Below are 16,066 nucleotides of genomic sequence, written 5' to 3' on the forward strand. Positions count from 1 at the left end.
GCCACTAGAAAAGGCACTGCTGGGGTGAGGAGGGCCAGTTACTCTCCCCTGCTAAATAAAAGAGGAGCACCCACTTGAAAAAGTGCCTCTTACCCAATTAGCAAGGGTAATTTGAACTCCTTTTCATAAGGATTTGGTGGTGAACAACCAGCATATGACTCTGCCTTGTCCCATTTCGGCCAGCATTGTCTACTCTACCTGGCAGTGGCTCTCCAGGTCACAGGCAGTGATCTGGTTCACCTGGAAATAGCCTTCTGAAGACAATGCATGTGCTGTACCATCGTGCCCATCCCAGTATTCAGCTTCAAGAGCCTGCTGTTCTTGCATCTACTTGGCTTTTGAGATATGTGGCTGACAGAGCTTGGAGAACTTTCCCCACCATGAAGCTGGCGGCTTCCATCATTTTCTGAGCATTTCTCTGAACACAATTTGAAAGGACTATTAGCAAAAACTAATGCTAAAAGAAGTCCTTGGGGGAGGGAGGTGTTTGCAACAATTTCCTATGGAAAGGGAAATGTAAAGGCTATTTTGCCTTTTACTTATACACACACACACTGTTTTGCCAGATTCCTGTTCCTAGCTTTAACTAGAGAACTTATGCCCACTTTAAACTAACTAGTTCCCCTGGCTTAAACCCAACTCACTCTAGCAGCATACAAAGCTACAATTAAGCCTCAGCTCTACCAGGAAGGTAACTAGTAGGCAGCTTGCCTGTGGGGCTGCAGGGTCCCTGCTCCTGGTTCTCAAAGCAACAGCTCCTCTGGGTACAGCAGCACCCCCTCAGCTCTCCATCACCCAACAGTCTCCAGCCATCCCCATTCCATCAATCCTCAGTAGTCAGTTCACCCATCTGTCAGTCAGTAGGTTCAGTAGTCTGTTAGTCAGTCCTCTCTCCTTCCTCCAGCTTTTCCTCCTGCTGCTAACAAACTCTCCTCCAGGTGCTACTTTTATCCATGAGGGCCTTGTTGCCTCTAAGTGGCTGTAGCTGGGCAGCACAACACTACAATCTAAGGCCCTGGTGTTAACCCCATGCTTCCCAGACTTGTCAGAGCAAGGGACCACTTTTGACACCCTATCTCCTTGAGAGATCTTTCACTCACTCACTCACTCACTCACTCACTCACTCACTCACACCAATTCTTAAGAGACTAGAAAAATGACGTTGAGGTGGTAAGAATGATCTGTTTTAACAGCTGTTCATTGCTTGAATGTTTAGATCGCCCTTCTGAGGTGCCCGAGAAACTTATCCAGGATCGGTTCCGGAAACTGAATCTTTTGCCTGAAGCTTTCAGCTCAATTCATTACAAAGGAACCAGAACTTATAATCCCCCAACTGATTTCTCTGGACTCAGGCATGCTGTGGAGCAGCAGCTAGAAAACAATACCACTCGTTCTCCCCGGGCTCCTGGAGTTATCTATAAAGCACTCAAAGTAAGTTTGGGATTGGGAATCACCAGAGTTCTATAGAGCTGCCAAGGTTCTATGGCTGGGACCTCAGTGTCTATCCACTGTTCATTACCACCTTGTTGGCAAGTGGCAATTTTCCAACCTGCAATTTTTCCCGTCTCATTGTTATAAGCGATCAGAAAGTAATGCAATCTAACTTTTGCCACAAGCCAGGATTGCCCCACACAGGTACCATCCACAGATCAGCTCCCAGAATCTAAAGCAATGAACAGTTGCCTACAAGATGCATTGCACCAGGGTCCCTGAAGTTTAGGAAGCCCTAGAATATCACAGCAAGTATATCAAGGAGTAGATAGGCAACCATCCACCCCCACTTCTAGAATTCCTAGGCAGTTTAACCCTTTTTTGCCCACAGGTGTACACATTTGGTCCCTGTTGTGTATATGCAACACTGGGTAGAAATGACTTAACCTTGGGGGGGGGGAAATGTCTGACACTTCGCTCTGAACAATCTGGGATACAGGTGAGACAGGTGATACTGAAGGTGAAAGGATTTGAACACTATCTGACTTGAACACTGTTTTTCTTAGGCTGAGTAATCTAATTTTTATAGTCTCAGGGCCCAGTCCTATCCAACTTTCCAGCAGCTGTGCAACTGCAATGCAGCCCCAAGGTAAGGGAACAAATGTTCCCATACCTTGAGGAGGCCTCTGTGATTGCATTTCCATCATAGGAAGCAGTGCATATCCCATAGGCCCATCAGCACTGGAAAATTGGACCCTCAGTACCACAGAGGTTTAGCCTCTAACACTTAGTACTAGTAATAATTTGTGTACTATAAATGCATGAGCAAGACAGGACTAAGGTATTGCAATACAATGGAAAGGTCTATATTGTTGCCAGGGTAACTGAGAGTCAAGACATGGTCTCCAGGTAACAACCCATTCTCTGACTTTCCTCCAGTTTCCTTAAATGAGAAGCATGTTTTTCATGCGATGATCATAAAGATGTGACACCTGAAACTAGTGGAGGTCAAGAGCAGCTCTTCAAGGGACAATGTAAGAGCCTGAGTAGCTGATGGGAAAAGTATATGAATCAAATCTGTGTATTTCACAATGAGAAGACATTGTTTTGGAGGGAAATTTTTAGCCTTTCCCACAAATCCATTGTGGCTTCATCTTTCACATCTAACTCTGGTGTCACTAACCAACACCCCTGCCGAGCCCAGGGTTACCAAGAGCCTAGGAGATGGACCCAATGCGTGGAGCTAAAGTTTTCCCCTTGATATTAATCCTTCATGTTTTAATCTGTGTAATATCTATTCATTCACGATGAATTATGAAATGTGCACATTTTTGGAAGTTATTTTCTTTCCCCTGGCAGATTAAGAGATGCCATTTAAATTAAAAGTAGTCGTTATTCATGAAGGGTTGTTGTCTCTGGGACCAATGAGGGCTTCTGTGGCATGAATTACAGTGTCACAGGGAATGTCTGTAAAGTGCCTTTTTACCCCAAGAGTCATCAGAGTTTCTCCCAAGCCAAGCACTGACACCTTTGTAATCTGTAAGGTATCTAAGTGTTAATTTGGCACTTTTGCCATTTTTACATTACATGTAAAAAAACAACTTGGTTACAAACTACTCAGGGAAACTTTCTCCCATAGAATGTTGTTAAGTTACCAATTTAGAGCCCAATCCTGGGCTCAGTGCTGCGACTTCGTGCTGGTGTGCACTGTTACGGAACGTTTGCGAGCCTCACACCAGCGCTGGCTGGTGCTGGGTTATTGCTGGGCTAGTGCGGGGCAGGTGCCCAGCCTCCGCCGTTAGGCGGTCACATGGACTGCCAAGTCGCAGCACGGTAAGCAGGGGCGGGGAGGGGGGCGAGGAGAAGGCATTCTGGGGAGGGAGGAGGCGTGGGGAGGGCAGAGAGAGGTTGGGCAAGAGGCGTGCCGGGGGAGGGAGTGGGGAGGTAGGAGGTGGGTTCGGTGGAGCGGACAGGTGGATCCTGTCCATTTGTGCAGAGCTCAGCACCTTACACCGGGGGTCTCCAAACTTTTTGGCCAGAGGGCCGCATCAAATACCTGGCACGGTGCTGAGGGCCGGAAAAAAAATTTAAATATAAAATTTGTATAAATAAGAGGTAGAACTTAGATGAGTGAATAAATGAATGAATGGACTCGTTCATTCAACCTCTCTGGCCCTTAGAACACCCTCCAGACACAACCAGAGCATAGTTCCTGTCACATTCGGCCAAATGGGCCAGAGGCTTTCAAGGGACAAGAGGCTGGCTGAGGGCCGGATAGAGGCTTGCCTCGGGCCGCATCTGGCCCCCGGGCCGGGGTTTGGAGACCCCTGCCCTACACGAATGGCTTTACTTTGCCGCCGACCTTTTGGGGCTGCTTCCCTTACCTGGGAGAAGGGCACTAGAGTCTCCTTCTCCAGAGGTGCCGCCTGCAGTAGCCCGAAACGCACAGGATTCGGTGGCAGATGTTCTCGGTGTCGCCAAAGCTGGGTTCCCCGGGCAGCTCAGGATTGCGCTGTTACAGTGCTGAAAGTAGGCTGAGAATGAAGGGGTCATCTCTTTACCCTTCTTTCTCTTGCTGGAAAGTGGTAATGGATGAGCAATATGGTTAGAATTCCTGGGCATCTCAAAAATCGGAGAATTTTTTATCCTTGCCCGGGATCTGCATCTTACAGGCCTGAAGCTAGAACATAAGAACATAAGAACAGCCCCACTGGATCAGGCCATAGGCCCATCTAGTCCAGCTTCCTGTATCTCACAGCGGCCCACCAAATGCCCCAGGGAGCACACCAGATAACAAGAGACCTCATCCTGGTGCTCTCCCCTACATCTGGCATTCTGACTTAACCCATTCCTAAAATCAGGAGGTTGCGCATACACATCATGGCTTGTACCCCATAATGGATTTTTCCTCCAGAAACTCGTCCAATCCCCTTTTAAAGGCGTCTAGGCTAGACGCCGGCACCACATCCTGTGGCAAGGAGTTCCACAGACCGACCACGCGCTGAGTAAAGAAATATTTTCTTTTGTCTGTCCTAACCCGCCCAACACTCAATTTTAGTGGATGTCCCCTGGTTCTGGTATTATGTGAGAGTGTAAAGAGCATCTCCCTATCCACTCTGTCCATCCCCTGCATAATTTTGTATGTCTCAATCATGTCCCCCCTCAAGCGTCTCTTTTCTAGGCTGAAGAGGCCCAAACGCCGTAGCCTTTCCTCATAAGGAAGGTGCCCCAGCCCCGTAATCATCTTAGTCGCTCTCTTTTGCACCTTTTCCATTTCCACTATGTCTTTTTTGAGATGCGGCGACCAGAACTGGACACAATACTCCAGGTGTGGCCTTACCATCGATTTGTACAACGGCATTATAATACTAGCCGTTTTGTTCTCAATACCCTTCCTAATGATCCCAAGCATAGAATTGGCCTTCTTCACTGCCACCGCACATTGGGTCGACACTTTCATCGACCTGTCCACCACCACCCCAAGATCTCTCTCCTGATCTGTCACAGACAGCTCAGAACCCATCAGCCTATATCTAAAGTTTTGATTTTTTGCCCCAATGTGCATGACTTTACACTTACTGACATTGAAGCGCATCTGCCATTTTGCTGCCCATTCTGCCAGTCTGGAGAGATCCTTCTGGAGCTCCTCCCAATCACTTCTGGTCTTTACCACTCGGAAAAGTTTGGTGTCATCTGCAAACTTAGCCACTTCACTGCTCAACCCTGTCTCCAGGTCATTTATGAAGAGGTTGAAAAGCACCGGTCCCAGGACAGATCCTTGGGGCACACCGCTTTTCACCTCTCTCCATTGTGAAAATTGCCCATTGACACCCACTCTCTGCTTCCTGGCCTCCAACCAGTTCTCAATCCATGAGAGGACCTGTCCTCTAATTCCCTGACTGTGGAGTTTTTTCAGTAGCCTTTGGTGAGGGACCGTGTCAAACGCCTTCTGAAAGTCCAGATATATAATGTCCATGGGTTCTCCCGCATCCACATGCCTGTTGACCTTTTCAAAGAATTCTATAAGGTTTGTGAGGCAAGACTTACCCTTACAGAAGCCATGCTGACTCTCCCTCAGCAAGGCCTGTTCATCTATGTGTTTTGAGATCCTATCTTTGATGAGGCATTCCACCATCTTACCCGGTATGGATGTTAGGCTGACCGGCCTATAGTTTCCCGGGTCCCCCCTCTTTCCCTTTTTAAAAATAGGCGTCACATTTGCTATCCTCCAATCTTCTGGCACCGTGGCCGTTTTGAGGGACAAGTTGCATATTTTAGTCAAGAGATCTGCAACTTCATTCTTCAATTCCTTAATAACCCTTGGGTGGATGCCATCAGGGCCCGGTGACTTATTGATCTTTAATTTATCAATCAAACATCTTCTCTTTTAACCTCTATCTGACTTAACTCCTCGGTTAGGAGGGGCCGTTCGGGCAGCGGTATCTGCCCGAGGTCTTCTGCCGTGAAGACAGATGCAAAGAACTCATTTAATTTCTCTGCCATCTCTAAGTCTCCTTTTATCTCCCCTTTCCCTCCCTCACCATCCAGAGGGCCAACCGCTTCTCTGGCGGGTTTCCTGCTTCTAACATATTTGAAGAAGCTTTTATTATTCCCCTTAATGTTGCTGGCCATGCGTTCCTCATAGTCTCGCTTGGCCTCCCCTATCACCTTCTTACATTTCTTTTGCCACAGTTTATGTTCCTTTTTATTCTCTTCATTAGGGCAAGACTTCCATTTACGGAAGGAAGCTTCCTTGCCCTTCACAGCCTCTCTAACTTGGCTGGTTAGCCATGCGGGCACTCTCCTGGATTTAGTGGAACCCTTCTTTCTTTGCGGTATAGACCTCTGCTGGGCCTCTATTACTGTTGTTTTAAGCAGCCTCCACGCACTCTGGAGAGACTGGACTCTTTTTACCCTCCCTTTCAACCTCCTTCTAACCAGCCTCCTCATTTGAGGGAAGTCCACCCGTCGGAAGTCAAGGGATTTTGTTAGAGATTTGCCTGGTATTCTTCCCCCAACGTGCACGTCAAAACGGATCGCAGCATGATCACTGTTCCCCAATGGCTCAGTAACATTTACATCTCTAACCAGGTCCTGCGTACCGCACAAAATTAAATCCAGAGTCACCTGTCCTCTGGTGGGCTCCGTGACTAGCTGATCTAAGCCACAGTCATTTAGCACGTCAAGAAATCCGGTTTCCTTATCGTGACCAGAACACAAATTGACCCAGTCAATATGAGGATAATTGAAGTCCCCCATGATTACAACCCTGTCCTTCCTTGTCACCTCCCTGATCTGTTTCCTCATTTCATGGTCCCCATCAGATTTCTGGTCTGGAGGACGATAGCACGCCCCCAGTATTACATTGCTGCACAAGCCTGGTAATTTAACCCACAGAGATTCTACGGTGGAGTCGGACCCACCTTCAATCTCTACTTTGCTGGATTCTATCCCTTCCTTAACATAAAGGGCCACCCCACCTCCAACACGCCCCTGCCTGTCCCTCCTGTAGAGTTTATAGCCCGGGATTGCGGTATCCCACTGATTCTCCGCATTCCACCAGGTTTCCGTTATGCCCACTATGTCAATATTTTCCCTTGTCACCAGACATTCCAGTTCTCCCACCTTTGCTCGTAGACTTCGGGCATTCGCATAAAAGCATTTATACACGGAATGCCCCAGGATGGGCTGCTTATTCGCTCCTTTGTCCCCGCATCCTCTCATTGTGCCAAACCGTCTATCACATCCCATCACCCTACCTTTCCCAATTTCTTCTCCTACCCTGCCTTTGTCTTGTTGTTCTCTAACCTCCCCATCCTCATCCCTATGGGATGAGGAGTCCCGAACCGGATGCCCCTCGGCTCCTGTCGGCCTTCCCCCAGGGATCAGTTTAAAAGCTGCTCTGCCACCTTTTTAATGTTATGCGCCAGCAGTCTGGTTCCATTCTGGTTCAAATGGAGCCCGTCCCTCTTGTACAGGCCCCGCTTGTCCCAAAACGTTCCCCAGTGCCTAACGAATCTAAACCCCTCCTCCCTACACCACCGTCTCATCCACGCATTGAGACCCCTGATCTCCGCCTGCCTAGCTGGCCCTGCGCATGGAACAGGTAGCACTTCAGAGAACGCTACCTTTGAGGTCCTGGCTTTCAGCTTCCTGCCTAAAAGCCTAAATTTGGCCTCCAGGACCTCCCAGCTACACTTGCCCACATCGTTGGTGCCGACATGCACCACAGCCGCTACCTCTCCCCCAGCACTGTCTACTAGCCTGTCTAGACGAGAAGTGATGTCCGCAACCTTCGCACCAGGCAGGCAAGTCACCATGGGGTCCTCACATCCGTCGCAAACCCCCCTCTCTATGTTTCTAATAATCGAATCCCCCACTACAAGAAGCCCCCTCCCCCCCTCCCGCCGAGGAGTATCCCGAGTGCGCTCGGATACGGGCCCATCCCCTGGAGAAGGGATCCCCCCTAGGGGATTGTTTCCCTCCTCTCCAGGATGACGTCCTCCAGTCCCGAGACTTCCCACCCGGGCAGCCGAGGAGCTGCACGCCTGAGGTTGGGACGAAGCCTGATCGTCCCCAGAAGTCTCCCCACGGTCCTCCTCTGGCTGCCTGCGCTTCTCCAGGTCGGCCACCAAGGCTTCAAGGGAGCGGACGCGTTCCCTGAGAGCCTGGAGCTCCTTGCATCGAGGACACACCCATGACTTATGCCTCAGAGGCATATAATCATACATGTGGCACTCGATGCAGAACACTGGATAGCCCCCACCCTGCTGCTGGCTGTCTGACTGCATAGCTTTTTTTGTGTGTGTGTTGTTGTTTTATTTAGGGGTCCTTTTAAAAACCGTACACTGGATAGCAGCCCTCTTCTCGAGGGAAGAGGAAGGGCAGCGTATGGGGCCCTGGCCTCCTCGCCCTGCTGCTGAACTCGCCCAGATGCTAAACTCTTGTGCCTTACCTGGCACTTAGTTCCCGAGGCACTTGGTTCCCAGAGGCCACACGCGTCTGCAGAGAGCCTCACGCGATGGCCCGCCTAGCTTTATACTCCTGGCTGGCTCCTCCCCTTATTATATTATTAATTATTAATATTAATTATTATCATTATTAACAGTATTTAATAATTTGATTCTGGTGCTAAAAAATAGGCAGTCTTTTTGCAGGCCAGTATGTGAGAGCAGTTTTCACCTTTTCCACATTGTTTGTCAGGGTAGTTCTTACTTTGGTCTCTGCTTGGAAGCTACCTAGGGCCGAATCCTATCCAACTTACCAGCACTGGTTCAGCTACAATGCATCCCTGAGGTAAGGGAAGAAATGTTCCAGACCTTGAGGGGGCCTCTGTGACTGCCTCCCCACCACAGGATATAGTACATGCCCCATTGGCACAGCTGCACTGGCATTTGGCAATTGAATCGGATTGGGCCCCTGGTCTCCCCATTCCTAAGCATACTCTTCAAGAGCTCTAAAACAGGAGAGGGTCAACAGAAGTAATAACATGTGTTTCAGGAAATAGGTAGCTGCTTTCAACAAGAAGGTAGCAATTACAGGTGGCAAAATAGAGAAGGGGTGAGCCTTCTGATCTTACTATATTCTCAACTCTAAGGCAGACAGTGCAACATTAATGAAAAAACAGGCAGCCTCCGAGGAGGTGTCATTCACTGATACCCTTCTGTAAAGCTACAATCTTTGATGGTTTCAGTCTCACTGTCTTGCAGGCGTTGAGTGATCGGTTCTGTGGTGAAATCCCAGATGATCAGATGGCTTACAGCTCCTTCTTCCCAGATGAGTACTTCACCTGTTCCTCTGTATGTCTCAGCTGCGGGTAGGTGGATGCAAAGCACCTTATTTGGTCTACAGTGCTAGAGCATTTTGTATAGTATTGTGCTGTGAGCAGGCTGGCCCAGGGAGAAATGGCACCTGAAGCTGACATGGCTGTTTGCGCCCCTGCATCCCTTCATCTGCTTCTGTGAAGGTATATTTCAAAGATTCCCAAACTGGGGCATCGCCACGCCCATGCCAGCGGAAACTTGGTCATTACCCCCTTAAGGGGCCTTTAGGATCCCTCTTAAGGCACCTCCAGGATCGTGCCACCGCTGTGAAAAGGGGGCATTCTTTAACTCAACTGGGGTCACGCTGGCCCTCTGGAGGGTGCAGGGAACCTGTGGACTCCTTTGTGGGCCGTCCTGTGCCTCAGAATGGGAAACCGATGAAAACTGAAAGTGGATCACAATCATGTTACGTTATATAGGATTGCAGCCATTATCTGTGTCGTAACAATTAACATTAAAGCAAGATTGTCTTGCTGTGAGCCAATCCACTGAGCATTTCTCTGCTTTATTCTGAAACTCCAGGTGTGGGTGTAAGAACAGCATGAACCATGCAAAAGAAGGAGTTCCTCATGAAGCAAAGAATCGCTGCAGGTATACCCACCAGTATGATAACAGAGTGTTCACCTGCAAGGTGAGTGCAAAAAGTGAAATGGGGCCTGAGGGTACTAAAGGAGATAACCTGTAAGCCCTGGGAGGCCTGCACAACTGAACGCAGCAGCCAGCTATGTGTGTGTTTATTTTAGAAGTGTATCACCTGACTTTTTACTCCAGTAAAGCGGCAGCTGAGGTGACTTACAGTTTCAGTGAAAATAATTTAGCAGCCAAGGAAAATCCCATTTAAAAAAAAGAACAAGCCAAATAAAACATAGCAAAATGTATTGTGGCCTGCCAGGTGCTTGACAAACTGATGGAAACTGGCTGAATTTTTGATGTTGTTTCAACTTAACCTAGATAGATAGATACTTTATTTACGGTCATCCGACCAGCTAAACAACTTAACCTGATAACTCCTTATTCCTAGAGTCCTAGTACCCCATTATAACAGTCTGTATGTTTCATTTCCTTTGGGGATTAGTACCTGATACTGTAAGAGAAGCAGAACCTCTGTGCCTAGCAAGCTACCAGACCTTCTACACCCATTTATTATTAACAGTATTTATATACCACTTTTCAACTAAAAGTTCACAAAGCGGTTTACAGAGAAAAATCAAATAACTAAATGGCTCCCTGTCCCAAAAGGGCTCACAATCTAAAAAGATGTAAATGAATACCAGCAGACAGCCACTAGAACAGACAGTGCTGGGGTAAGGTGGGCCAGTTACTCTCCCCCTGCTAAAAAAAGGAGCACCCACTTGAAAAAGTGCCTCTTACCCAATTAGCAGGGGTTTCACCTGTTATATATTTCATCTGTTATACTGGGATTAAACTGGGTGGTGATTTCTGCCGCCATTGAAAGCTAAGGAGTTTCAGACAGAAGGAGGCAGCCTTCCTCCCAGGTTAGCAAAGGCCCAAATCCAGGGGTCCTGTTAAAAGCACATAAGTAGCTGAAGGTGGGTAATCTGGGAACCAACTTCCTCCTGAGTGAACTGAGACCAGACAGGTAAAGCTGTAAAATATAGGGATATTATTTTTTTTTTAAAGAATAAAAAATAACAAAGGAGGGGGAATAAGAAGGAATAAACAAGGCACTAGCAAGAATGCGGCAGCTGTGCAGGCAACAAGGAAGAGAAGGGGTGGGTGGACAAAAGGTTTGCATGGAAGTTAAACAGCAAGGGAAAAATAATTCAAAATGCTCCTCTGTGTTCTCCTTAACCTTGGTGCTTGTTCTAATTCCAAATCTAGTTCTTTTTCTCAGTGGTTCTCAAACTGGTGGATCACAATCCACCAGTTTGAGTAAAGGTTCCCCCATCTCTTTAAGGGGCGGGGGAAGGGGAGAGGCAGGGAAGTGATCGTAGATCGAGTCCATATGGGGGGGGTGAGGGAGGTGCTTTTGACTTACGTTAGGCAAGCAGGGCTGCAACAGGCTGCAGGAGGTGCGGGGAGCCCTGCATAGCCCTCCTTAGCGCTCCCCCAGGCTTGGAATGTTCAGAAAAACGGGACGCAGAGCACTTCCGTTTTGCACTTCCGTTTTCCAGCGCTTCAGCTGTCCAGGAGCTCCCTCTGTGATTGGAAGGAGCGTTCTCCTCATGCAAGGAGCATTTTGGCAAGCAGGACGCTTCTCCCCTTTATGGAGGTAGCTTCTGTTTGAGGACTGAGCTCCCAACAGTAGAAGTACTACGGGGTCCTTCCTGTAGACTTTGCCATCTAATGAAAAAACCTTTTAACTGATGTCTCACATTGCAGGCCTGTTATGAACATGGGAATGAGGTTAGGGTGGTGCCAAAAACGTCTGCTTCCACGGATTCCCCTTGGATGGGCCTTGCCAAGTATGCATGGTCAGGGTAAGTACAAGAGCAGAAGAATTGTTGGCACCTCTTATTATTACTGGGGGCATGCTTGAGTGACTTGCTCTTTCTCCCTAACTGCAGGTATGTGATTGAGTGCCCCAATTGTGGTGTTGTGTATCGCAGCCGTCAGTATTGGTTTGGGAATCAAGATCCTGTGGACACTGTAGTGAGGACAGAAATTGTGCATGTCTGGCCAGGAGTAAGTCTGTCTGTCTGGTTTGGTTTCTTGTCCTTTTAATAGGAAAGACAAACATCAGTCTGACATAACAATGGATATTCTATGTCCCATATAGAATGTGTCAAATAACTACAACCAGTAGTTGCCAGGCGGTTATGAGAGAAACGTTGTGTATTTAAAACTAGATGCTCCCTTGCTGTGGCCTTTGAAACTTGAGTTAGAAAAGATAAGAAAACTCCACTTTCCTGCTACAAAAACTGTTTACTATCATCATCTCAGCTTGCTCTTTGTGAACCCTCTTTGCCTCCCCATTAAAATCCAAGCCAGCATGCTTAGGCCCCTGATTTCAAAGTAAAGAGTGATAGTGAGAAGTGAAAATAATATATTGGGACCTTTGATGCCCCCAGATTGTTTTGAAGTCCTTGCATGAAAGTTGCTGAGGTGTCTGAAGTGTATCAGATTGCAGCAGGATGCCACCCCCACTCTTCAAGCAAAAGATATGTCTTCTAAAAATTCATAGAATCATAGAGTTGGAAGGGGCCTAATAGGTCATCTAGTCCAGGGGTGTCCAAAGTTTTTGGCAGGAGGGCCACATCGTCTCTCTGACACTGTGTCGGGGGCTGGGGGGAAAAAGAATTAATTTACATTTAAAATTTGAATAACTTTACATAAGTTTACATAAACGAATATATTAAAGATGAACTTGTATGAATGAATGAAGGTCTTGCAATAGCTCAAGGCCTATAAAGGGCCTTGCACAAAGCAAGGACAGCCTTTCCTTTGCTGCCACTACTGCATCACAGATGTAAAACAACAAGCAGTGGAGGGAGCCCCCATCCCACAGCTCACGCGAGAGGTCAAACAGTCGCCCTCACGCTGAGAGCAGTTGCATCTGGCCAGTGTGGGCTCCAACAAATCTCCGGAGGGCCAGAAGCTCATTGGAGACTGGGGGCTACCTGAGGGCCGCATTGAGAGGCCTCGAGGGCCACAAGTGGCCCCAGGGCCGGGGTTTGATCTAGGGGTTTGACCCCTGATCTAGTCCAATCCTCTGCCTGTAGCAGGAATTATTTTTGATGGAGGGCAGCTCATTAGCAGATAGGCAAGAGATGTCTGTTTCACCAAATGTCTGTTTTGTTACAGACGGATAGCAGTCTGAAGGACAACAACAACGCTGCTCAGCGCCTCATAGATGGGATGAATTTCATGGCACAGTCAGTGTCCGAACTGAGCCTGGGACCCACCAAAGCTGTGACCTCTTGGCTGACCGACCAAATTGCTCCAGCCTACTGGAAACCCAATTCCCAGATTCTGGTATATCCTGCTGATAACAAACCCTTTCTCCCCTTAACTGTATCTAAAGAAATGAAATAGTGCGTCTGCTTGATGAAATGGATTCTTTGTATTGTAAGGAACTGCTGCTCTAAGTCAGCGATTTTCATCTGGTGTGCCGCGATGGGAGTTTGGAGTACAGTCGTGCCCCCATATCCACAGGGATCTGTTCCAATGATCCCTCCTCCAAGGATATGGAAACTACGGATATGGGGGACACTTGTATTGACAATCCCCCCCACTTTCTTCTAAGTTTAAGAACTTAGCAGGGGAAGTGTATGTATATTCCTTAAACAGCACTCTGTAAGCTTACAGCGCAATGAACTCCAGGTCTGAGCAGTGTGAATCCTTGCTTAAATAAGCTCTGATGCTATACAGGAAGTGGCAGTTAACTCCTTTGCATCTAGCTTCAGAGCTAGTTTAATCAAGGGTTCTCTCTGCTGAGAGTTGTGTTGCACCAAGCTGCAAACTAAACTGCTTAATTGCCATGCAGTGAGGATCCCTTTCTGTGAATCCTTTGTTTAAACAAGGTCCTACGCTAGACAAGAGGTGGCTGTTAACCCCTTCCTGTCTAGTTTTGGAGCTAGTTTTATCCAGGGATTCACACTGGTAGAAACTGAATTGCATTGTGCTGTAAGCTTAATTGCTTACAGCGATCTGCTTAAGCCAAGTGGGAGTAAGTGTGTGTATCTTGAAACCATGGATATGGGATCCACGGATATTGGGCTCCCCCGTACAGCACTGAAATTAGCTGAAAAATTATTCTGAGTTCTGTGGCTCTGTTTCTAGGGCAACTCTCTGTAGTAATGGTTATTAAAATACTGCAGACAGTTGCCCTAGAAACAGAGCTGGAGAACCCAGAAGTCTCCTAGAAGTAACGTCACAAGAGGCAAAGACCATAGTGGTCAATATGCCATGAAAAGAAAAATGTTGAAACTCACTGCTCTAAGTGTTGTGTAGGGTAGTTAATGACCACTCTCCTGGAATAAGTAAAAATTGCCTCCTGGAGACCTAGTAAGACAGTCTCTGTACACCAACTTCCCACATTAGGGCTCTCACTTCCTCCCTTTCTGGGAAAGAGGGAAGTAGGAAATATCCCATGGGGAGGCTGACAGTCTCACAAAGAGAACCCTGCTTGGGATGCAGCACGTGAGACTTTTCCTCTCCTCTCCAGAATGTGAGAAGGTGATTTGATAAATTCATGGAGGACATGAATAGATAGTAAATGCTCCTGACCTGTTCTGCCTGTGTCCCCTGAGATTCTCTCAGGCAGCCAGGCTATTCAGAACTCTGAATAGGTCTGTCCTGGTCCACAGTGATTCTGCAAACATCATTATTGACTGAGCCAGTTGAGCAGCTTAGAATATCTCTTCATTTTCATTTGCTCTTTCGAGTAAGCTGACTAGGATAAGAAGCCAGTGGTTTATTTATTGTTGTGTTTCCCCCACTGTTTCTTTTGCAGAATTGCAGAAAGTGTGGCATATCATTTAAGGATAATGACACCAAACACCATTGTCGGGCTTGCGGAGAAGGGTTCTGTGATGGGTGCTCATCCAAGACCCGCCCTGTCCCAGAGCGGGGTTGGGGGGCCACACCTGTGCGAGTGTGCGACAGCTGTTATGACAACAGGGGCATGCAGTTAGGTAAACCTGCCCTGAACATAGTAGGTATGTGAATCAAAGGAGATTCACAAAGTATCAAAGTGTGAATCTTTCTTTTTATGACTTTCTTTCTTTTAGAATAATGCTATTTTTTTTTAACATCACCCCACCTGATGAGACTGAGGGGCAAACTAGATGAGATGTTGGCAATTTGCAATCTGTGATCCCAACACTGTAGCCCTTTACCAGTTTGGGTCTGCAGGTGCTTTTTAAAAAAATTGGGTTATTGTATCCTAAATCTCCAACTTTTCATTTTGTTTGACCTGAGTATCACCTTAGCCTCTGGTTAATTCTTAAGTTGTGACCGTGAACTGAGTGGTGGCAGTAGGCAGTGGGAGAAGGAGGAGAACCACACTACCCAGCAGAATGGGAGGACAAAATCTTGGGGAAAGATTTATTAGTAAGCTGATTTCCAAATGTCCAAAATAATATATACAAGAGTTTGAAAACTACTGAGCTATGCTAACAGGAGTAACACATCTACAGTGTTCAGTTATTGCTCCTACCACTGTAGGACACTGTCTGTGGTTGGTTGATGTTATTGTGTGGGACATCGGTTTCTTTCTATATAGAGATTTAACACTGAATTAGGCTGGACTTGTGCCTTTGACTCTAACTTTTGTCTTGCAGATGTGCCAGAGGCACTAACAGATGAGGAAGGGGGGACAGTGATAGCCAGGAAAGTTGGTGAAGCTGTGCAGAACACCCTGGGAGCTGTTGTGACTGCCATTGACTTTCCTTTAGGTAAGTGTTACTGATTTGCTAAGAACTTGTTACAGTACCTCAATTCATAATGTAGATAATGGTCTTTTTTGCAGGGAGTGTGTAAGAGAGGATTTTGAGTTTTTGGTGAGCCTAAGGGTGTTTTGAAGGTTCTTCATTTTTGCACATACCTATGAAAACCGGATCCATTATCATAAAAGATCTCAAGTTTTGATTAACTTCACACACAACTGCAGCACGTAGGAACCACTTTCCAGTGATGGTGTCCTGCATGGCTGTAGTAGGTGTGAGAATACTGCAACTCCCTTGAGCAGAACTGAACATTTATGTCTTTCTGACCTACACTATAATGCTGTAGGAAAGTCCCAGTTGGATAAGAAAAACCAATGCAGTTGGTTCTGACAACATAGTTGTGATATACACAAATGATGCAGCCATGTGGGATAGCATCATGATGGTTCGAGAGAGTGATGG

General features: G+C 47.1%; 1 protein-coding gene across 2 annotated transcripts in view; it reads left to right on the plus strand.

Annotated features, from left to right (window-relative positions):
* ZFYVE1 (zinc finger FYVE-type containing 1) overlaps positions 1 to 16,066 on the plus strand; it is a 31,839-nt gene that overhangs the window by 12,105 nt on the left and 3,668 nt on the right. For both annotated transcript variants that reach the window (XM_066631495.1, XM_066631497.1), the window contains exons 4-11: positions 1,217 to 1,431; positions 9,141 to 9,247; positions 9,777 to 9,885; positions 11,598 to 11,695; positions 11,783 to 11,900; positions 13,020 to 13,190; positions 14,671 to 14,875; positions 15,500 to 15,613. In XM_066631495.1, the coding sequence (XP_066487592.1) occupies positions 1,217 to 1,431; positions 9,141 to 9,247; positions 9,777 to 9,885; positions 11,598 to 11,695; positions 11,783 to 11,900; positions 13,020 to 13,190; positions 14,671 to 14,875; positions 15,500 to 15,613 (1,137 nt within the window). The remainder of the gene's footprint in view (positions 1 to 1,216; positions 1,432 to 9,140; positions 9,248 to 9,776; positions 9,886 to 11,597; positions 11,696 to 11,782; positions 11,901 to 13,019; positions 13,191 to 14,670; positions 14,876 to 15,499; positions 15,614 to 16,066) is intronic.

This window comes from Tiliqua scincoides, chromosome 1 (genome assembly GCF_035046505.1).
Source record: "Tiliqua scincoides isolate rTilSci1 chromosome 1, rTilSci1.hap2, whole genome shotgun sequence".
NCBI lineage: Eukaryota > Metazoa > Chordata > Lepidosauria > Squamata > Scincidae > Tiliqua > Tiliqua scincoides.